This window comes from Lepidochelys kempii, chromosome 5, assembly GCF_965140265.1.
Source record: "Lepidochelys kempii isolate rLepKem1 chromosome 5, rLepKem1.hap2, whole genome shotgun sequence".
Classification (NCBI taxonomy): domain Eukaryota; kingdom Metazoa; phylum Chordata; order Testudines; family Cheloniidae; genus Lepidochelys; species Lepidochelys kempii.
The window spans coordinates 27,940,135-27,963,159 of NC_133260.1; the positions used below are offsets into that span (position 1 = coordinate 27,940,135).

A 23,025-nucleotide genomic window follows, 5' to 3' on the forward strand; every position below is an offset into this window, starting at 1 on the left:
TCCAGCTTCAACATGAAGCCACTGGCTCTTGATTTGCCTATATTATATTAAAGACCCCTTTACTCTCAGTAATACTCTGCCCATACAAGTATCTCTAGATCATGATGAAGTTGTCCCTAACTTCTCTGATAAGCTCAATCTGTTTAGCTTGTCTTTTACTGTAAGGTAAGTTTTCCATACTTCAAATGATTTGTAGCTCTTTTTAAACCCTTTCCAATTTTTTCAACATCTTAAGTATGGACACCAGAACTGCACTTAGGATTCCAACAACAGCCTCACATAGGTGGTATACAAAGTGATGCCAGTTCCATATTGCTATGTGATATTTCTGTGTTTGTACAGCCAAGGATTTCATTAGCCTTCTTAGCCACATCATTGTACTAACAACATATATTCAGTTACTTATCATGATATCGATGTCCTTTTCAGAGTCGCTGCTTTCTAGGATGCAATTCACAATCTTTTACATAAACATGACCACTATATTTTGTTCCTAGATGTAGGTCTCTGCATTAGATATTAAAAGGCATGTTGTTTTAATGAGCCCATTTTACAAAGCAATCCGGATCATTTAGTGTAAATTACCTGTTCTCCTTACTTACCCAGTCTGTGTCATATGCACATTTTACCAACAATTTTACATTTTCTTCCAGCTGATAGAGGCACAGAATAGGAATGAGCCAAGAACACAGCCTTTGTGGGACCACACCAGAAACACTCACATTTGATTATGATTCCCCATTAATAATTACTTTGAGATCTGCAAATTAGCCAGTTTTTATTTTCTTTAATATGTGTTATATTGATTATATATAGCACTAATTTTGTAATCAGAATATTGTTCAGTACTGGTTCAAATGTTATAAATAAATAGCATATTGTCAGTTTCCATCAACCAAACCTGTAATATGACCACAAAATAATATCAAGTTTGACAAGATGTATTTCCAAAAAACCATGTTGACTGTCATTAGTTATGCTTCAAATCTCTTAATTCTTTTCTGATTGCATCCCATATCAGTCATTCCATTATTCTGCTCTGAATTAATGTCACGCTAACAGGCCAATAGTTGCCCTGGTTAACCAATTTACATTTTGAAATATGAACATGATATTAGGTTTTTTTTCCTCAGTCCTGTTGAACTTCCTCAGTTTTCCAATAATTATTTAAAAAAACAAAACCAACGTCAGTGGTTCAGAGAACTCCTTGAACAATTTTTTTTTAAAAACAAGAACTCTAGGGTGCAAGTTAAATGGTCTTGCAGACTTAACAATATTTTACTTTAATTGGTGCTATGTAACAACTTACTGCTCAATACAAACTATTCCTTTACTAATAATATATGAATTCATCATCCAACTTCTTTCCAAATACAGTCAGAAATATTTATTGAATCTTTTGCCTTTTCAGTATCATAACTTACAATTCTACCCTCTCCATCTAGAAATGAACCTATGTCACTGCTAGAATTTATTCTTTTCCTGAATTTAATAAAATTTTTAAATTCTCATTCTCTTTAGCTTCCTTTTTCAGATGTCTGTACTTCATAATTTATAGTGCTTGCTGTCAACTTTTGTCCATGTTTATATACTGTATTTTGTCACTATTTTCACTTCGCTTATTAGGCAGGATGTTTTGAGAGGTTTTTTTTTTAAACCTTAAATAGCCTTCTTAACTGATTACAGACTTGTACCGCTTTAATTATCTAGCGAACATTATTAAACAATTCCCAATTCAATTTTTTCCTTCTAATCAATTTTGCTGTAATTTTTCAGTTTTGGGAAATTGGCATTGTAAAGTGCCAAATACGTTACATTTTGGGATTATATTCTGTTTGAACCTAACGAATGTACTCAGATTGTGATTACTGGCACATAGGCAACCACTAATTTTTAGTTGAGCCATCAACTGTTTTATGTCAAAAAAAGATATGTAATACTAAATTACCCAAAGTTGAGTATAATACTCGGTTAGAAAATTATCTATAATTTAGAAGGGAAAATTAGATCTTACCTATAAGGTTCTTATTACACTCCTGGTCCAACATTGCTCTCTGCCCAGGAATGGAGGCAGAAAACTCTGGAGAACTTTAGTATGGTATGAGCCTAGCCTCTGTATGCAGACAAATCTACTGTTTTGTCTCCTTGCTTCAGGGACATGGAAACACCCCATAGTTCAGAGTGTTGTGCACAGAGATGCCATAAACTCCAAAAATGGTTTACTACTGGCAGAATGACACCTTGAGCATATGTCCTCCAGGCTGAAAACCTACAAGGTAATGAAGTTTTCCCTCTATCTATATATTATAGACAGAAGCTTATGGAACTGTTTCTCCTGTTTTCTAGTCTGATATGATGGTCTACACTAGACCTCTACTAATCCCCCTCTCTTTGCTTTATTGGTCAGAAAATTATCTAAGAACATTCCAGGTCCTGTGCTGCTGAGCTGTCAATTAATTTACATCAAAGATACCATTACCTGGTTTAGAAGAGCATTTCTGCAAACTCCATCCTTCCTAAACTGAGTGTATGCAGAAATTTTAACATTCTATTCATGTGATTTCTACCAGATTTCAGTAATACCAGTTTCTTCTGATGAATGAGCACTTAACTTTTGTTGATTTCTCAGGCTTCTAGCATTGATATACAGGCAATTTTTTTCTCTTTTTGTCCCTTCATCAAGGGTTATATGCTTGAGCATTAGCACTATGTTTAGCCCCTTCCCTTTTGTTGTTAGGTTAGTCCAGGAGGGTATTATACTAACTAGACTGTCACCCTGAAGGCTGGTTTGCCTACTACTGAAATGACACAAAAGGGGTCCAATGTTCCTTGACACCAAAACTCTCTACTTCACACAACAAGGTTTATAACTCCATTTCTAATTCATGCCTTTGATAATTTAAAGAGAACTACATTTATAACCCATTTAATTTTTAGTGTTTAAGTTATAAGTAACTCAACAAGCTACACAGTTTACACTTTTAATTTTACCTAGGCTACCATAAATCTTTATTCTTTTACTTTTGTGAACTATAGTATATTTAAATCTCTTACAATGGAAAAAAATGTTCAGTTATAATACTGCAACTTTACCACAACCTGTGACACAAGAAATAGTACTAGTACTTACTTCAGCTGTCCTTCTGCTGTGTCCGGATTGTGCCTGTAGTGAAAGTCTGTGTATGGAGCTAAAATTCGCTAAGCAGATAGAAACACACACATAAGTGTATCCTCTTGACAAATTAAAGAACTTTGTTCCTTCCCCACCCCCACCCCTCAAGTCTTCAATTTATGCTTTTATTTATCCATTTAAAGATTTTAAAATAACGTGTTTCACTTAAAAATTGACACTTTTATAGTAGAGTACAGAATAAAATTTGAAGTGAACAGTAAATTAAATTATTCATGTCACTAATTAGTAGCAAAATAACCAAAACAAACTTTTACCCCTCCCCACCTTCAGGAAGAAAGAAATTATTAGCCTAAATGGCACTGTATCCCCACTTGTCAGAGACAGCTTTCAGTTACTAGTGAGAGTTGCAGTAAATTCTACACTGTGTTCACAAAAAGGACACATTAGTCAAGACAGAATAAACAGCTATATCCATGAGCACGAAGTATCTGCCTAATTCTCATTTCAAAACTCAACGATGCTCAATTCTATTAACATTCATGATACAAATCAGCATCTGATTTATCAATTTATTCTTGTACAGCTAGATATATTCCTCTCCTTGTCCAGAGAAGCAAACCAGAAGGCTCATGTACTAATGTGCACTAGCACATATTTTGAAGTGGTAAAGTAAATCCAAAAATTTATTAATTTCTCTCATATACAGAGCAAACAGCTCTTTTCCTAGAAGCTGGAACAACCGATTACAGGTTTGAGTCAAGCTTATTCTCAAAGTGAAGCCCTCAGTTACTGTACAATAAGTTATACCAGCAACTGTGGTCCACTTCCATTTTTTTCCTATTTTGAAATGGTACTGCATCTTGCATGTGACAAGTCACCCACGCTTCAGGATTTCAAAATAAATATAATTTAATAACATTTAAGAATGGAAAAGAAAATGAAATTACTACCTCTAATTCAACATCTGCTCGCACATATTGTCGAGTCTTTGGATGATTAAGGAGGTGCAAAACTGTAGTTATGAGAGCCTCATTTATTCGGCTTAATTGACAATCAATCACATTTTTCAAGATGGTACTTAGTCCACCCCGAAGAGCTACCACCTCTGGATTTTGAAGTGCTAAAATAGGAGAAAAATGTCAATTTAACAACTCAAACGAAAGTAAAAATTTTAAGTGCCTCCAATATAGTAACCGCCATACTGGATCAGAACCTTGATCCATCTAGTTCAGTACCTTGTCCCAAACAGTGACCACCCCACAGATGTTTCAGAGGAAAGTGCAAGAAACCCTACAGTAGGCAGATGTGGGGTAACCGGTTGCCCATGAAGGTTTCATCCTAATCCCTAATGGTTAGAGATTGGATTAAATCCTGAAGCAAAAAGTTTTAGCTCCCTTCCAATACTCTTTGTTAGAATTCACTTATTTAAACCCTGGATATTTTTATCCACATAAACCTCTGAAGCCTCTTTGAATCTTGCTAACTATGGCTAATACTGGAATATGTAATGGCATTATCTATAAACTTGCAGCAAGAAATCAGGAGTGCAACCCATTATATTTGAGATTAATATATCAAAAATTTGTTTATAAACTTTTTTTCCTGTAAATGCCATCAGGTGGTGGTGGTCATAAAAAGCTTTTAATGAAGTCAAGTTATGTTGTTGATACCCCCATCAGCTGCTGACATATTGCAATAATATTTCATCAATATAAATACTGGCAAGAGTCAGTCACTGCACAGTGCTTCTTGACAAAGACGAATATGCTTGCTTCTGAGCACACACACAAGAGTACATGGACATTTCATTATAGGTATATTGTTTTTGGAATAGAATGAATTTGCATTGCGGTATAAATGTTGTATATGTGTCAAAGATAGTTCAGTTTCTACTTTTTTAAATCTAAAATTTAAATCTTGAAAACAGCAGTTACACTTATTTCCCATCAGTTGATACTAGCATGAAATGATCTCAATGAAACTGTTCTACACTAATTCTACAAAGCATGGTGGATGCAATAAAGGTCACATTGTCCAAATGATCTCTGTGAAAACAGACTTATTTTTTGTTGTCAGTGGATATTACCAATTTTAAAACTTTTCATGCAAATTAAATGTTACAGTTTAATATCTGATTGGAATGCATATTAACATGTGTAATAAATGTGGGGATTAACATATTAAAAAGACATGGCCAACTTGAATACTTGCATTTTTCTCCGAAACTACTGCCACCTATTATTACACGTAATGGTCACCATTACTATAACTGAAAAGTACTTGAGGAAAACATTTTGCAGCTTCATTTGCACATTTGACAGTGCCTAGTAATTTTCAGTTTCCCCCTCCCACAAAGACAATTATTGCCAGTTTGTGTGCGTCTTTTACACAGCAGCTGACATGGGGGGATGGGAGGGAGGGACTTTTATTTTTTTATAGCAAAGATTAATTGTAAAAACCACAAAAAATGGCAAAGAGCTCAGGACAAGGATAAAATCGTCAATTTCTTTGTTTTTTGGGTGTGTTTTTTTTTTAAACTGACTAGATTTCAAATTGACTGACTTTTTTGACAACTAAAAATATTCACTAGATTTGTGGCATTTTCACAAAAAAACCCATGATTATCTGCTTTACAAACTACCTACTATAATATATTCGATTACTTGGGGGGGGGGGGGGAGAAAAGCACTTTAGTAAAAACCTACAAAAGAAAGGATCCTTTAAAGATTTGATGAGTTGATGCTTTGTATTGAATTTGATAATTGTTTCAACATTCTCACCTAGTTCACAGATAATGGCAATACAAGCTCGAACCATTCTGTCTCTCTCCTGAAGGCCATCATTTCCAACTGCTATCAAGGAATTAGTAATAGAGCTAGGGAACAAGGAAGCATTCACAGTGATCATCTGCCAAAAGAACAAAAACCAAAAAAGGATGAGCAATTTCTAGGTTGCCACATGCACACCCACGTCCAGAATCATGTGTATAATATGATGTAGCCAAACATATAGCCCCTTATATTACTTGCTTATATTACAAATCCTCTAAACCACTGCCTTCTGGTCTTTAGCTTCTTGGCTGACCCTTTTGGTTTTCTATCTTATTCCTCCGTTTGTATTTTAATTTCTGCACATGGGCATTAAGAAAATGGAAGGGGAGATTGTTCCAGAGGGTAAAGCAGCAATGAAAAAAGTGATTACTAGCCTACTCAGAACTTCTGCAGGAGCCTCTGTTAAATTTTACTGAGAGAGAGAGAGAGAGATGGACTGCAGTATCTTAGGCCTTGTCTACACTAGACAGTTTTGTCGACAAAAGTCGGGTTTCGTCGACAAAACAGTGGAGGTATACAAACTGCAATGTTCCTTCTACCGACAAAATGCTCCTGCTTTGCCAACAAAATAAAATCACCTCGATGAGAGGCGTAGAGATTTTTGTGGCAAAGTTATATTGACAAAGTGGCAGTGTAGACACAATGCTTCATTATATCACTCTAAATAGCCTCCAGGAGGTGTCTCACAATGCCCATCCTAACCGCTTTGGGCAGTGGTTCAAACTCCGCTGTCCTGCACCATGTACACAGGCATCCACCCCTCCCCCTTTAAAGGCATGGAAATTACTGAAATTCCACTTTCTGTTAGCTGGGTGTGGACAGCTCACATCGCATCTTCTCAGCTGACCATGGTGGCTCCATGCAGCAAACGCTCTCCTGCTTCGAGCACATTTGAGTTGCTGGATCTGCTGGCACTGTGGGGAGAACAAGCTGCTCAGTCCCAGCTCCGCTCAAGCCATAGGAACTTCGATACTGATTGTCAGATTTCTCATGGCTTGTTAGATACAGACTATGTATGGGACATGCATTAGTGCCGTGTGAAGACAAAGAAGCTGAGGCAGGCATACAAGGGAAGCAAACCGTCGCTCTGGTGCTGAATAACTGATGCTTCTATAAGGAGCTGGACGCCATCTTTGGTGGCGACCCCACCTCCACTGCCAAAAGCCCTGGGGATACTTCAAATGGGGCTGGAAGCGGAGGACAGTGGACTGACCCTGAGGATGAAGTCGTGGACAAGGAGGTTGAGTTGGAGGACGATGTGGTGCACACATCAGGGTTGTCCAGTGGCACAGCAAGTCAGGACCTCTTTTCCACACCAGAGGGGTCTACCCGGTCGCAGCAGTCTGTCTCTGGTGCGCATGATGCAGGAGAGGAGAGCCCTGGTAAGTGAACTTTTTGAGTTGATGCTCCTCGGTTATATGAGATAGAGCTGTCCTTTGCTCTGTATATTCAAGAAGTGGGTGAAGGGACAGAAACGTACAAGACCAGCGGTGTTTGAGTGTGCTCTACATTTCCTTCTGCAGCTAAGCAGTACAGCAGAACAGTGTGTTAAGGCACACCAAGATTTCATGGGAATCCTAGAGAGATTTCAGGGAAACTTTCCTAGAGGTACTCACCAATCCTCTGCAAAGGTTCTTTCCTCCACTTTCTCCGCACCAATTGGCAATCACTTGTGCAGGGATCAAAGTGGCACAAAGGCGAGCAGAGTAGGGACTGGGTCTGAAGCAGCACGCATGCAGAAGATGCATCCTTGTTTACCCTCAGAAGTGAGAGATTGGCTTCAATGACCCCTGATGTGTAAAATGGTGACAAAATTTACAATATTGGCCCTAATCCATGCTGACTGTTACTTATTACCTTATTATCTTCTAGATGTTTGCAAATTGATTGCTTAATTATTTGCTCCGTTATTTTTCTGGGTACAGAAGTTAAGCTGACTGGTCTGTAATTCCCTGCATTGTCATTATTTCCCTTTTCATAGATGGGCACTATCTTTGTTCTTTTCTAGTCTTCTGGAATCTCTCCCATCTTCAATGACTTCTCAAAGATAATCGCTAATGGCTAAGATATCTCCTCAGTCAGCTCGTTGTGTATTCTAGGATGCATTTCATCAGGCCCTGGTGACTTAAAGACATCTAATTTGTCCAAATAATTTTTAACTTGTTCTTTCCCTATTTTGCAATGGACTACATTAATAGAAAGGGGTACTTCTGAATGGTATTGCAGGTGCTTGTGGATCACTGTGAGTGTTTCACTGACATTAACGCGGGGTGGTCCAGGAAGGCGCATGACATATGCATCTTCAGTAACACTGGCCTGTACAGAAAGCTCCAAGTAGGAACTTCGTTTCCAGATCAGAAGTTTCCGTTGGGGAATGTTGAAATGCCCATAGTGATCCTGGGAGATCCAGCATATCCCTTACTCCTATGGCTCTTGAAGCCTTACATGGGAAACCTGGACAGCAGCAAGGAGTGCTTCAACAACAGGCTGAGCAGGTGCACAATGACCATAGAATGTGCCTTTGGCAGATTAAAAGTACGCTGATGCTGCCTTTACGGCAGGTTAGACATAAATGACCAAAATATTCCTGTGGTCATAGCAGCCTGCTGTGCACTCCATAATATTTCCAAGGCTAAGGGTAAAAAGTTCCCCCCAGGTGGGGCGTGAAGGTGGATCACCTGGCAGCTGAATTTGCGCAGCCAGATACCAGGGCTATTGGAGGTGCACAGCTGGGGGGCTATTCAAATCAGGGAGGTTTTGAGGCAACATTTTGACAATGAGCATGAATAATGTGTTCTTCTATACTGCATTCTGCCATGCTTTGTTAACTTGCCGCCTTGCATAAAAATTGTGATGATTCCTGACTGGGATTTGTAGTCAGCAAATGATTAGACTGCCACTATATTTTACTACCAGCAGCAACCACCGTCTGTAGGAGACAAAGATTGGTTATCTTTCAGAGAGTTTGTTTTTATTAAATACCAATTAACACCACCCACAAGACTTGGTGGGAAGGGAGATAAGAGTGCAGGGCAGTGAAGGCGTTAATAGCGGTGTGTAAGTCCAGCTATCATTTTAGAAGCTGTATGAAAGGGTGGAGTGAATAGGATACCAAGACGTTCCAGGATAGTGCAAAGAATGTGTGGGAGGAGTTTGGAGAAGGCATGGAAAGCAGTTCTGTATCAGCTGCAGGGAGGGGCCAGCATGCACATGTTCTGCCAGGAGAATGATGCAATCCCACCACTCTGTGCTCATTTCCTGAGCCCAAAAGTGACGGTACCCTGTGTGCAGCTGCTCCATGAATGCTAAAAGTTACCTGGTATTGTTTCTTTCCATGGCACAGAGCAGGTCAGGCAACTCTGATTTCTGTTCAGATTGGAAGCTCATGATATACTGCATGATCATCTGCAATGTATTCATAACAGTGACCACAACAGTAGAGAGCAGTGCAGGATCCATCCTTCCACACAGAGATGGCTTGCACATAGTAAACAGTAGCCATTGAAAAATGTCACAAAACGCAGTCGGAAGCCCATGGAATGCTGGGACGGAAAGAACTGCATCATGAGACATTGAGCCCCCACCCATGCTGCACTGCGATTCACTCTGCCTTGCCACAACTCCTAGCTGCAGAAGGTAGCAAGTAGCAGAGTGGGATAGCTACCCACAGTGCACTGCTCTCACTGTTGATGCTAGAGCACCGACTGTAAATGCACTCAGCCAACAGAAGGAGCGTTGTATTAACATGCACAAGCGATATAATTACACCAGTTTTTAAATTGTCGGCTTAACTTGCGTTGACAAAACTCTGTAGTATAGACAAGGCCTTTCAAGCTACTTCCTTTCTTCAGGGCTTAAAAGCTCTGCATGGCAGTCACTTCACAGCTACTCAGCTGCTGAACTGCAGAAATGGGCCTCCCATCTTGCAGAGCTACTAAGGTCCATAGGAAGGGAAACTGTGTTGCAGACTGGAGTAGAAAGAGCAGCCAGCAGCAGAAGGGACTACAGTACTCCTGGGGTTAGATGGAGGTGGCTGCCATGTGAAGCTCATAAATTCTGCTTTAATGAAGCTGTTCTCCCAAACATTACAACACAATTCTACTCTGCCATATAATCTGTGGGGCTGTGTCACAAACCTTAGGTCTAATACACAACATAAGTACACAGGGCCTTTTAAATACATATATAGCACTACATGGCAAGTAGGGATAGTTAATTAAAGTTAGGCAAATTTAAGCTAAGAAAATATCTGCTTTATGGTTTGTGGCAAGTACAGAAAAGGCCCCAATCAGCAAGTAAAAGGTCAAGAGAATAATAAGCAATATTGCTTACAGTGTGGGAAAGATGTACGGTTCAAAAGTAACTGACAACATGAAAAGCTGCAGAAACAAGACAGAGGAAAACTGTCTTAAAAGAAACAAGCATAAACCCTCCCACTGTTCTACTGGTAAGCAAAAGGGCTGGGGAGAAAGGAAGGACTTGGAAGAAGGAAAGTAGCAAGGATGAACTGCTTCAAACTGAGTTTTTGCAAAAGCTAGCTGAGGTGCATAAAGAGAGCTATGAATTTGAAGGTTCTTTGTCAGACTCTAGCTGATCATGCTAGGGTATGTCTGAATGAGATGATCATCCCTCGGTGTGGCCAGTTTGTAAGTGTACTGCTCATATGCTTAAGAATACTTTGTTACTGTTTTGGATATAGCGACTGCTTGTTTTCAGGCAGATAGATATGTTTACAGCAATTGTATAAATACTATGTGGCCTTTGGATTTAATAAAGTAATTTATGGTTCAATTAGTGTTGTGGTAATACCTTTCATAAATAATAATTCTAACATTCTGGCAACCATGAAGGGACTTCCACCAACATTAATTTCAGTTGCTCTAAAACCCCAGGGTAAAGTGTAGTGACTTATCCTCTGGAGCCATTATAATTTCTCTCCTAAAGTAAAAATCACGAGCAAAAGAGAAATGGAAAGTACCTTGGATACCTATGCAGAAAGCTTCTTGGCAAAGCATGGCAGAGGTCCATTGAATACCACTGAAATTTTAAATAATAAGACCAGAGGAGACCAATATTAATACTGCCTTCTTAAACAATCCCAAGGTAAAGAAAACAGACAAACGCAGCTGTGTTACAGGGATTGTACTTGGGGGCTAAGGGCGGGTGCCTACACTACAAAATTAGGTCGACTTAATTTAGGTCAACCTGCAGCCACCACAGTCATTCAATCAGCTGTTGGTGTCCACACTACCCTCCTTTTGCTGATGGAGTGTATCCTCACCAGAGATTCTTGCAGTGACTAAAGTGGGGCATTGTGGAAAAATGACAGCCATGCAGGGCTCACAGCTGGAGCCCCTCCATTCACTCGAGGGTGACAGCCCCAGCTGTGAGCCCCAGCCAGGCTCAATTTCATGCTGCTATTGTCTCCTCTCAGAGCAGCTGCAATGTGGGGAGCTGGGAGGCCTGGCCCTCAGCACCTAGCAGCTGCGTTCAGAGCAGGGAGCCCAGGCAGCAGCCTGGCTGGGAGCAGGGAAACCGGGGGGAAGCAGGGCTCCCTGCTGGGAGTGGGGAGCCTGGGCAGCAGCCCATTGGGAACAGGTAGCTGGGAGCCCAGGGGGCAGCTGGGCTCTAGTTGGGGCCCCCCATCCACCCAAGTGTGACAGCCCAAGCTGTGAGCCAGGGATGGAGCCATGAAAATGAAGAGAAAATTTAGTCAACAACCCATGTTAAGTAAGCGTCTACATAGACACTGCGCTGCCCTAACTACATCGACATACACCCTAAACCTTTTGTGGAGCAAGGCTGTAGTATAGACAGACACACTTAGGGCAACATAAGCTGCCTTACACTGACCTAACTCTATAGTGCAGATCAAGCTAGTCTTTGCAGGCAAAGTGCACCACCTTGAAGAATGAGTGCAAAAAGCACAGAAATAAGCTCAGAGCTGCTGAGAGAGATCAGCTGATGAATGTGTCATTTTGGGAGATAAACAAGTGATTTTTAAGGAGAGAGAGTGAGTTAAAAAAGTAGCTTTTGCACAAATTAATGCTGCAAATTTTGGAGGGAACTGAACAGTCAAAGTTTGCAGAAGTGTTAACAATAGAAACAGAACTGTTAATGAGGATGTTAAAGTGTTAAAAGGTTGGTTTAATAATGAAACTAACTTATGGCAATGCAATACAATTCTAGTGGTCATACCCAGTGGAAACCAGGTAGTCAAATCACGCAAAGGGCTGGTCAGGTGGTGAGACTACCCCCACTACACTTTTGCCCCAGTAGCCTTTACAGATCCTCTGAAGGAAAATGGGCTCTTTTCCCAAAGAACTTGTCTGTAAATAATCAACTGTAAATGACTGCTGCATGCAGAGACACATCATCATTTGACTATGGATGAGTTAGTCAAAAAATCACTGAAAAGGAAATAGGGATTTCTATATGGCTTGAGTACTTCCAAATGTACAAATGGGGACATAACCTATGTACAGTTGTGCAGAAAGATTATTAAAAGCAACACAAGGGGTCCTGATCAGCTAAAACAACAGACTGTAAGAAAAAAGGGGGACAACACCTCGTAAATTAGAACAGAAATACTGCCTGTCAGAAAAAGAAAAATGTAAGTGTAAATGAGCTTACTAAAGTTGCAGATAGCTGAGACACTGAGGAAAATAAGGGAGTGAAAATAGCAGTTAAAAAAAAAAAAAAACCATTGCTAGGATTCAGCAATTAGCAGAGCCTAGGCCCAAAAAGTTATCTTGCCTGTGAAAATTTATCTAAAGCATAAATATAAAAACAAAATGGCAGTTTAGAAATGTGAGGAACTTAAAAGTATCATATGCTCATAAATTGCAATTTGCAAAGTTAACCATTTTAGGAAAGAAGGTTGAGGCTCAGTGGCAGGGTAAACTGAGCAAGTTTAAAGTATTTATTTGGTCTTTCATAATAAACTGTTTACAGTACAGCAATGGACCTCAGAATTTAAAAAAAAAACAAAAGATCTAAAAAGAAAATGTAAGATGTGTGAAATAAATTGGCTTTTAAAAAAAAAAATCCACTAATCATCTATCCAAATCTTTCATTCAAAGTTGCAAAGTGGACAGAGATGTTTTGCCAAACACAGATATCTAGTGTCATGTGGTTTTGTTATTTAGCATTTATAAAAGCATTGAGGTACCAAAAGGGTTAAAGTTCAATATCCTCTTAAATAAGGGCCAGAGGACATGGTCAGAACTGTGGCAGGGCCAGCCAGAACCAGGATAATGGGGAGAGATCCTTTTTCAGTAATAAAACAGCAGCTAAAAGCACTGCAGAAAAAGAATGAAAAACTAAAGACAGTGCACCTCTTAAGAAACAGCAGGGGGGGAAGGGGGGAGTGCACAAGAGACACCATATTAGAAAGATTGACCCTTAAAGGTGGCTATGAGAAAGTCACATTGATAAGGATACATGGAAACTCTTTAAGCACAAAAAGTTACACTTCATGTGGAAATTGATATGGCTAATATAATGCAATAGCAAATAAAAAGTGGAAATTAAACTATAAGAGTTATGATTAACTGTGAAGTAAATGTCATTAGGGAGTAAAAATCTATACCGTGGTGTTTTGTAAGTGGAAAAGATTAACAGTATAAAAACTAAGAAATTGTTCAATAGATTGAAATGCCCCAGACTGAAAAAAAATCCTACTAATGGCTTAGGGCTAACCCTATTAAGAAAATGCTGTGCAATATGTAGATGATATTCTGGTGCATACTTCTGATAGGGAAAACCATTTAAAATGTACTGGAAACCTATTTGCAGGAGGTTTCCTTCCTGGAACTAACCCTGCATCCTGGCCAGCAAGCTCCAGAAAAACAAAAGGGTGAAGTGATTTTGGAGCTGCCCTTCTCTAACACAGAAACAGTGCTGCTATCTCACTGGGCAGGACAGGATTTTGTCAGGATTTCTTCCCTGACTACACAGCAAACACTGCACCTCTCTACCAGCTCCTGCAGAAAACGGTAGAATGGGAATGGACATCCCCCCATAGCATATAAGTTAAAAGAGGCTTTAACAAAAGCTCCAGTTCTTAGCACTCCAAGTTATATAAAACCTTTTGGATTGTTTGTTGCAAACAGGGACACAGCCATTTCAGCTGTGTTAATTCACGACTATCATGACAGAAAAAAACCTATTGCTTATGCTTCCAGGATACTGAATGGAGCTGGAAAGTAGCATACCCAATGTGAAAAACATTTATCGACTGTTTGGTGAGCTTGACACATTTAAGATGTCTGATGGGATTGGGGGACACAATTGTACACTGCTCATACTCCTTTAAAGTATCTTTTGACACTATACCATCTCTGATTTTACCAGACTAGTCCTAGATTGACACAGTGGTCCTTGCTGTTGGAAGAGCACCAAATTGAAGTCTGTCATCTTAAACAACCCTCATCTTTGCCTGCGAGACTGTTAATTGTGGTACTCCACGCAAGTATCCTAGAAAAGGAGCCTCTAACCATTTTATCCCATGCGCAATACATATTTTAAATTCTGAATGGCTTCACCCTGAGGGTCTGACAATATATGTTGATGAGTCATCTTATCACCAAAAATAAGATGTACGGTTTGGGTGCCTTCGGTTTAGGTTAAACATGTGCAGTACAGGTGTAGTACACACTCAACCCAGTATGCTGAAGTGGCTGCTGTAGGAGAGGTATCGTCACTCTGTAATAAAGGACAAGCACCGGCAACTATAACACGTTCAAACTCTCAGTGCATCTGTGAGGCTCTGACAACATATCTCCCTTGGTGGAGTATGAATTTATTTTGCAGTACAGATCAAAAGCCTTTACACCATTAAGCCCTTTTGTCCTGTGTATGGGAGCTAGCTAACAAATTGGGTAACTCAGTGGGTATGTATGCTTAAGGTAAAAGCTCATTCCAGACACGGGGAAGTGAGCAAGAAAAACAATAGGGTGGATGAAGCTGCTGCTAGTGGAGCTCCAGTATAGGTCCCACTCATGATTATCCAGTCCTTGGTGTTACCACTTGAGCACAAGCAGAAAACACTGATTTAACAACATTACAAGAATCTGATCCAGAAGTATTTGCTCTTAAACAAAAAGTATTACATGGGGAGTTAAATCAGTTAAATGGCAAATTGCTCCTTGTGAGGGAAAATTTGTTGCTCACTGAAGGGGATGATTTACCTTACCTGGTCTGAATTCTACCACAGCCCCTTAAAAGGGAAATGTTAAGATGTGTGCATGATGTATCATTGGGAGCCCAACAAAATACTGATGCCACTTATCAGTGACTGATTAAAATGGCCTGATTATAAAAAAAAAAGTTAATAGATCATGTTAACAATTGTGTTATTTGGTGCTAAAAGCAATTCACCAGGGAAAACAAAGTGTGGATTTATTCAGGAACAGCACCTCAGGGTTCCTTGGGAAAGACTGCAGATTCACCATGTTGGGGAGTTATTGCGCCCAAGAGGCAGCAAACTAATATCTACTTGTAATTGTCGATGTCTTTACTAAATGGATAGAAGCCTCATCTACTGGAAAAGCCCTGCTCCTGTTACAGCAAAACTATTAGTAGAAAGTCTTTTCCAGGTGGGGAATGCTCCAGAGACAGAGACCAGGGAACAACGTTCACAGTGGAAGTGATGAAAGATGCTTGCATTATGCTGGGAATAGAGCAAAAATTCCATATTTCTACCAAGCCAGAAGCATGTGGCTGAAAAGTAAGTACAAACAGAACAGTCAAAACAACGCTAAAGAAAATGGTGTGTGAATCAGGCAAAGATGAAAAAATGACTATGACTCTTCCGACTTTAATGGGAACCCAAATAAAACTGGATAACTGGTGTGTCTCCTTTTACTGCTATAACAGGCAGAGAAATGAGACTCCCAGAACAGAAGAGTTGGCCATAAAACAATGGATAAGACAGATGGGGAAAAATTATAATTTATGTGTCTAGTGCACAGCAGGATCGTGCCAAAAATGAGGACATGCTTTAACTGACAAGCCCAAAATGCAGACTGGCAAGTAGGGGACAGAGTTCTGGTACACTTAACCTTGGGAAAAAAAACATTTCCAGCTCCTAGATGAGGAGGCCCCTACTATATAATACAAAAAAGTCAGCACTGCAGTTTATCTGGCACAGTACCTTGAATTTTCCATGTGTATGTTAGACATGAGAGGCATTATACATGCTTTGTGTTTCCTGTAAATTTTACTCAAATAAGGTCTCATGAATATGTACCTTTTTGAGAATCAAGAACAGCAGAAATAAGGGTGGCACAAATACCATACGATGAAAAGAAAAAAAAATTTCCCAAAGTGGAGGTAGAACCCAGTAATGGATTGGTATTATAGTCCCTTAAAGAAGCGCTGTACAGTGATGTTCAACTGCTACATGTACCTATGTTGTTCAGCTTGACTTCACTGCATTTGCCAAAAGGATTATGTCCACCAGAGCTTGACCAATTGTATGGCAAATGATAAAGGACTATTGTAAAGACTTTGTTGATAGAAATGTAGAGGTAAAGGCACTTGAATCAATTAAAAAAAGATGCTAACAGAGCCCTATCTGCCAGTGATTTAGCAGAGTGGTTTAGAGCAGGAGCATCAATCTGAAACCTGGACCTAGTGGACATTAAGACCCTGTGGGAACATGACTGAGCATTCCAACACAAGCTGGCTGCGGACACACTAAGCACAATGAATGAGCAAAGCAAAGAACTCATTAATCAAAAACTTCTGAATGTATATAATATGCACAGTATAGTGAATGCATTTAAGGAAGTACAGCATAAAGTAAATGAAATAATCAACCAAACCAGTGAGGATCATCAAAGCAGGGCAACAGCCAGGCCATAGCATACCCTTCATACACAGGGTATGCACTAGACAAAAATCAGCCTCTCTCATTGATACATAACAAGGTAAACTGCCCTCTTTATTCAACAGAGAAATTGAAAACTTGGTATGGCAGAGATCATATTGATAGGGATAAGGAGCCCTACCGCCTTTCCACAATTAACCCCCATGATACTGGGCCCTTGAGAGGGTTGGGGTTTTTTTTGCAATTTTTTTCTTTTTTCTTTTTCTTTTTTTTGGGGGGGGGGGGGTTGTTTTACACCATTCACACAATCCATATCAGTAACTGCAAAATACCACCAGTAGGAGTACTAGAAGACAATGAAGCCGATAAGGTTTGAGAAGTTTGTTCTCCTCAAATACTGTGGCAAAACAACAACAGGTTCTGGAAAGCCCTGGACTTGTCCTGTTGCTTGCACCTAGGGGACACCCACATGTGCAGGTATAATGTTTTACAGTGTTGCCAACAGGTGGGTTCTCTCTGGGGGAGCAATCTCCAAACTTCACAGTACTGTTGAGACACTGGGGAACTGGTGAAGTATAAGCCACTTATGTTGGGAATGGTAAATATTGCATGGTGGCTGGAAATCACCACTTTTGGTATGAATCCAAAGATTGTTATTCTGATTGGCCAATCTTTTGTTTCCACACCAAAATTCACTATGGGGATAAATGGAAAGACCTTACATTCCATGCCCATTTTTCATATTGTAACTGAATTACAGGCTGAAGTCAAATTACAGTAGAACGCTTGAAAAGCGGTACCCAAGTTTGGGCGTCTTCGAGCTTGGAAAAGACTGTCTTTTCTTCTCCGAGTGATTGCTCATGTGTATTCCACAATAGGCGATTCCAGGCTATATCTGTTGGAGGTGGGTAGGAGTTCACAAGTTCCCAGGACAGAGGACAGCCCTGCCGAACCCTGCATCATCCCTGGTTTGGAGGATGATTGCATAGTGCAAGGTGAACGTGTGAACCGAAGACCATGTGGTGACCCTATAAATGTCCTGGATGGGGACACGGGCCACAAAGGTAGCCAACGAAGCCTTTGCCTGAGTCAAGTGTGCCCTCACAATGGGTGGCAGGGGGACACCCACCAGCTCATAACAGGAATGGATGCACGAAATGATCCAATCGGAAAGCCGCTGAGTGGAAATCGGCTGGTTCCTCGTGCGCTCAGCCGAGGCGACGAACAGTTGCGAGGACTTTCTGAATGGCTTGTTCCACTCGACGTAGAAAGCCAGAGCCTGCCGCGCATCAAGTGTGTGGAGACGGCACTCCTCACTTGAGACATGAGGTTCGGGGCAGTGGACAGGTAGAAAAATGTCCTAACCCATGTCGTAGGCAGAGACCACCTTCGGGAGGTCAGGGCCCCGAGCTCCGAGACTCGCCTGGCCGACGTGACTGCAACCAGGAAGGCCACCTTCCATAAGAGGTGAGATCAGGAGCACGTGGCCAGTGGTTCAAACGGGGGTTCCGTGAGACAAGCCAGCACCAGGTTTAGGTTCCACTGCGGGACCGGGGGGTCTAGAATATGGAAAGAGACGGTCCAAACCCTTAAGGAACCGGCCAGTCTTGGCATGGGAAAATACCGTGTGCCCTTGCACCGGCGGATGGGAGGCCGATATGGCAGCCAGGTGCACCTTGACTGACGAGGGCGCCAGGCCCTGGGACCTCAGGTGGAAGAGGTAATCAAGGATAAGCTGAATCGGGGCGGCCACAGAAGAGACACCCTGGTCCGCCGCCCACCTAGAAAACCAAGACCACTTCGCCAAATAAGTGTGGCGAGTGGAGGGCCATCTACTTTTGAGGAGACTGCACTGAACCTGTCTTGAGTACGTCCTTTCCTCTCCACGTAACCACTGAGCAGCCACGCCGTGAGGTGAAGAACTGCTAGGTTGGGATGGAGGAGGCGGCCCTGGTCCTGAGAGAGCATGTCCGGGCAGAGCGGCAACGGCCACGGCGGAGCTACTGCCAGGCCCGTGAGGGTCCCGTACCAAAGCTGCCTGGGCCATGCTGGGGCAATCAGGAGGACCCTGGTATTGACCGTCTTTATCTTCTCCAGCACCCTGCTGATTAGAGGGAACAGGAGAAAGGCATAGAGAAGCCAGCCTGACCAGGACAGGATAAAGGCATCGGAGATAGCGCCCCTCCCTGGGCCCTCCTGGAGCAGAACCGGGGGCATCGACGGTTCTGCCAAGTCACAAATAGGTCCACCTCGGGAGTTCCCCACCTTCGGAAGAGCCAGTGGTCCTTCTGGGTGGAGGGACCACTCGTGTTGTGAGGAAAAGTCCCTGCTCAAGTGATCCGCCCTCTCGTTCCGGGTGCCCAGTAGTGGAAGGCCTTCGGGTGGCTGTCGTGGGCTATACAGAAGTCTCACAGCCTGAGGGCTTCGTGGCAGAGGGCAGAGGATCGTGCCCCGCCTTGCCTGTTGATACAGAACATCGAGGCCGTGTTGTCCGTGAGGACCCTGACTACCTTGCCCTCCTGGTGCGAGCGGAAAGTCATACGCCAGCCACACCGCTCTGAGCTCCTTGACATTTATATGTAGGGTCAGGTGTTGAGCCAACCACAGGCCTTGGGTCTGACAGTTCCCTACATAGGCCCCCCAACCCAGGTCCTACACATCGGATACCAGCTCCAACAACGGGGCCCTGTCCCTGAACGGGACCCCCTTGGAACATGTTGTCTAGGGTGGACTACCACCGTAGGGAGGTGATCACAGAGTCTGGCACGGTGAGGACCTTGTCTATCCTGTCAGTAGCCTGTGAGAAGTTCGAGGCCAACCAGAGCTGGAGGGGCCTGATCCTGAGTCTGGCGTGATGGACCATGTATGTGCATGCCAACATGTGACCCAAGAGCTGCAGGCAAACCCTGGCTGTTGTCACGGGGAACCTTGTGACCGAGTCGATGAGACTTTTCAGGGTCTTGAATCTGTCTGGTGGGAGAGAGGCCCTGGCCGACACTACGTCCAGGAGTGCCCCGATAAACTCTATGCATTGGACCGGGACTAACATGGACTTGGTGTTTACCAACAGTCCCAAGGCGGTGCACGTGGACAGGAGGAGCACCACGTGATCCCTCACCTGCGACCAGGAAGTGCCCTGGACAAGCCAATCGTCCAGATGGGGAAATATCTGGAACCCCTGCCATCTGAGGTAGGCCGCTACCACCTACATGCATTTTGTAAACACCTTGGGGGCAGTGGACAGACCAATTGGAAGGACCGTGAATTGGTAATGATTCTGTCCCACCACGAAACGGAGGAAGCACCTGAGCCCCTCGAATAGGTGGATGTGGAATTACACGTCCTGTAGATCGAGGGCAGCGTACCAGTCCCCAGGATCCAGGGAGGGGATGATGCAAGCCAGGGAAACCACACGGAACTTGAGTTTCACCATGTACTGGTTCAGACCTCGCAGGTCCAGGATGGGCCTGAGCCCCCTTTTGGCCTTCGGGATAAGGAAATAAACAGGAGTAATACCCCTTGCCCATGAACTCCTCGGGCACCGCCTCTATCACTCCTAGTCCTAGGAGCCGCCCCACCTCCTGCTCGAGCAGAGCTTCGTGCGAGGAGTCCCCCAAGAGGGATGGGGGGTGGTTGGGCAGGGAGGAAGTAAACTGGAGGGTGTAACTCCAGGAGATAGCGTTGAGGACCCCATCAGTCCGAGGTTAGCCGTGACCATTCTGGGAGGAAAGCACACAACCGGTTGGAGAAGGGGAGCTTTATTGGGGGTGGATCCCTGATGAGGACTGGCGGGGTGCCCCCGAGAGTCCCATCAAAAGCGCCTTTTCCCCACCTGCTTGCCCTTGGAGGACCCAGGCTGGGGGGCAGGCCAAAACTGCCTCTGAGGGCATCTCTTATAGTCTTTCTGCTTCTTATGGGCGGCCTCATACTTCGGGAGGGCAGCCTGGCCGGGAGTCTGCTGTGGTTTGAACTTAGGTTTTGCCAGAGCTGGGACAGAAGCCCAGAGTCTGGAGGGTTGTGAGGGACTCTCTCATGCCATGCAGCCTTATATCTGTTTCTGCCGCAAACAGAGCTTCCCCGTCAAACGGGAGATCCTGCATGGAAGACTGCGCCTCGCTGGACAGCCCAGAGAGCAGGAGCCATGATGCCCGTCTCATGGACACTGCAGAAGCCATGGATTGTGGGGCCGTGTCCGCAGCATCCGAGGCTGCCTGCAGGGACACCCTAGCAGCCGCTACCCTTCCTCCACTAGTGCCTTGAACTCCTTCCTATCACTCTCCTGGAGGGAGTCCTCCAACTTGGGCAGGGAGCCCCACAGATTGAATTCATACCGGCCCAGGAGAACCTGATGGTTTGCCACTCATAATTAGAAGCTCAAAGAAGAATAAATTTTCCTTCCGAAAGAGTCCAGTCTCAGAGAGTCTTTATTCTTTGGGGTCGGGGCTGGCTGACCCTGTGTCATAAATATAAAGGGAAGGGTAAACCCCTTTGAAATCCCTCCTGGCCAGGGGAAAGCTCCTCTCATCTGTAAAGGGTTAAGAAGCTAAAGGTAACCTCGCTGGCACCTGACCAAAATGACCAATGAGGAGACAAGATACTTTCAAAAGCTGGGAGGAGGGAGAGAAACAAAGGGTCTGTGTCTGTCTGTATGCTGGGTTTCTGCCAGGGATAGACCAGGAATGGAGTCTTAGAACTTTTAGTAAGTAATCTAGCTAGGTATGTGTTAGATTATGATTTCTTTAAATGGCTGAGAAAAGAATTGTGCTGAATAGAATAACTATTTCTGTCTGTGTATCTTTTTTGTAACTTAAGGTTTTGCCTAGAGGGGTTCTCTATGTTTTTGAATCTAATTACCCTGTAAGATATCTACCATCCTGATTTTACAGGGGGGATTTCTTTATTTCTATTTACTTCTATTTTTTATTAAAAGTCTTCTTGTAAAAAACTGAATGCTTTTTCATTGTTCTCAGATCCAAGGGTTTGGGTCTGTGGTCACCTATGCAAATTGGTGAGGCTTTTTATCCAACATTTCCCAGGAAAGGGGGGGTGCAAGTGTTGGGAGGATTGTTCATTGTTCTTAAGATCCAAGGGTCTGGGTCTGTAGTCACCTAGGCAAATTGGTGAGGCTTTTTACCAAACCTTGTCCAGGAAGTGGGGTGCAAGGTTTTGGGAAGTATTTTGGGGGGAAGGACGCGTCCAAACAGCTCTTCCCCAGTAACCAGTATTAGTTTGGTGGTGGTAGCGGCCAGTCCAAGGACAACGGGGGGAATATTTTGTACCTTGGGGAAGTTTTGACCTAAGCTGGTAAAGATAAGCTTAGGAGGTTTTTCATGCAGGTCCCCACATCTGTACCCTAGAGTTCAGCGTGGGGGAGGAACCCTGACACCCTGCCATTCCCTGTGGTTGACTGACTCTACCACCAGGGAGTTGGGCGCTGGGTTGGTATACAAGTACTCATGCCCCTTAGTGGGTACAAAGTACTTGCGTTCCATCTTCTTAGAGATGGGTCTGGTGTTTGCCACAGGGCATTAGAAATCTTAGCCACCCCTTCATGGAGGGGCAAGGCCACCCTACCCGGTGACGACGAAGACAGCACATTAAACAGGGAGTCTGAGGGCTCCTCCCTCTCCTCTACCTGGAGGCGGAGGCTTGCTGCCACCCTCTTTAAGAGTTCTTGATGGGCCCTGAAGTCCTCCTGCGGGACAGAGGGGCAGCAATCACCTCCTCCAGGTGGGGCAAGGAGGCCGGTACGATGCTCTGGGTATTGGCTGGCACTGGATGGTCCACCATCTGGTCGGATTCCGGGCATGGTGCCAAGGACTCACGTCCAACCGACTCCTTTCTTGGGGGTCTGGAGAGGGAGGCCGACAGTGCTTCCGAAGCTCTGGTCACCGAGTAAGCTCCCGCCAGGGGCCACGGTGCCCACTGGGCCAACCACGACGCTCAGTGCCACTGCACCTGCTGTGGCACCGGCAGGGCCGGCTGTTTGGGTTGGCTGGCCTGGCCCATTGAAGGACGGCTATGAATGGAGGCCAGGCTGGCATAAAATCTGCTGTCTCTGGACCAGGAGGAGTGGCGGAGCCGGGATCTACATCAGACACGGGACTGCAATCTCAACGTGGAGGACTGGTACTGACGGTAACAGCTGCTCCACGAACGGCCTCGATGGGCAGACCCACAACGGCGAGCGACGCCCCGGGCTGCAATGTCTTGGCGGAGACTTGGAG

At 43.4% G+C, this 23,025-nt stretch overlaps 1 protein-coding gene across 7 annotated transcripts in view; it reads right to left on the reverse strand.

The window, feature by feature from the left end:
* Positions 1–23,025, reverse strand: part of RICTOR (RPTOR independent companion of MTOR complex 2) — a 189,001-nt gene that overhangs the window by 82,633 nt on the left and 83,343 nt on the right. For all 7 annotated transcript variants that reach the window (XR_012158870.1, XM_073343822.1, XM_073343824.1 and 4 more), the window contains 3 exons: positions 5,914–6,040; positions 4,084–4,253; positions 3,131–3,198 (listed from right to left, as the gene is read on the reverse strand). Coding sequence is in view for 6 of the 7 variants with exons in the window: in XM_073343822.1 (XP_073199923.1) it covers positions 3,131–3,198; positions 4,084–4,253; positions 5,914–6,040 (365 nt within the window). In the remaining variant the exon portion in view is untranslated. The remainder of the gene's footprint in view (positions 1–3,130; positions 3,199–4,083; positions 4,254–5,913; positions 6,041–23,025) is intronic.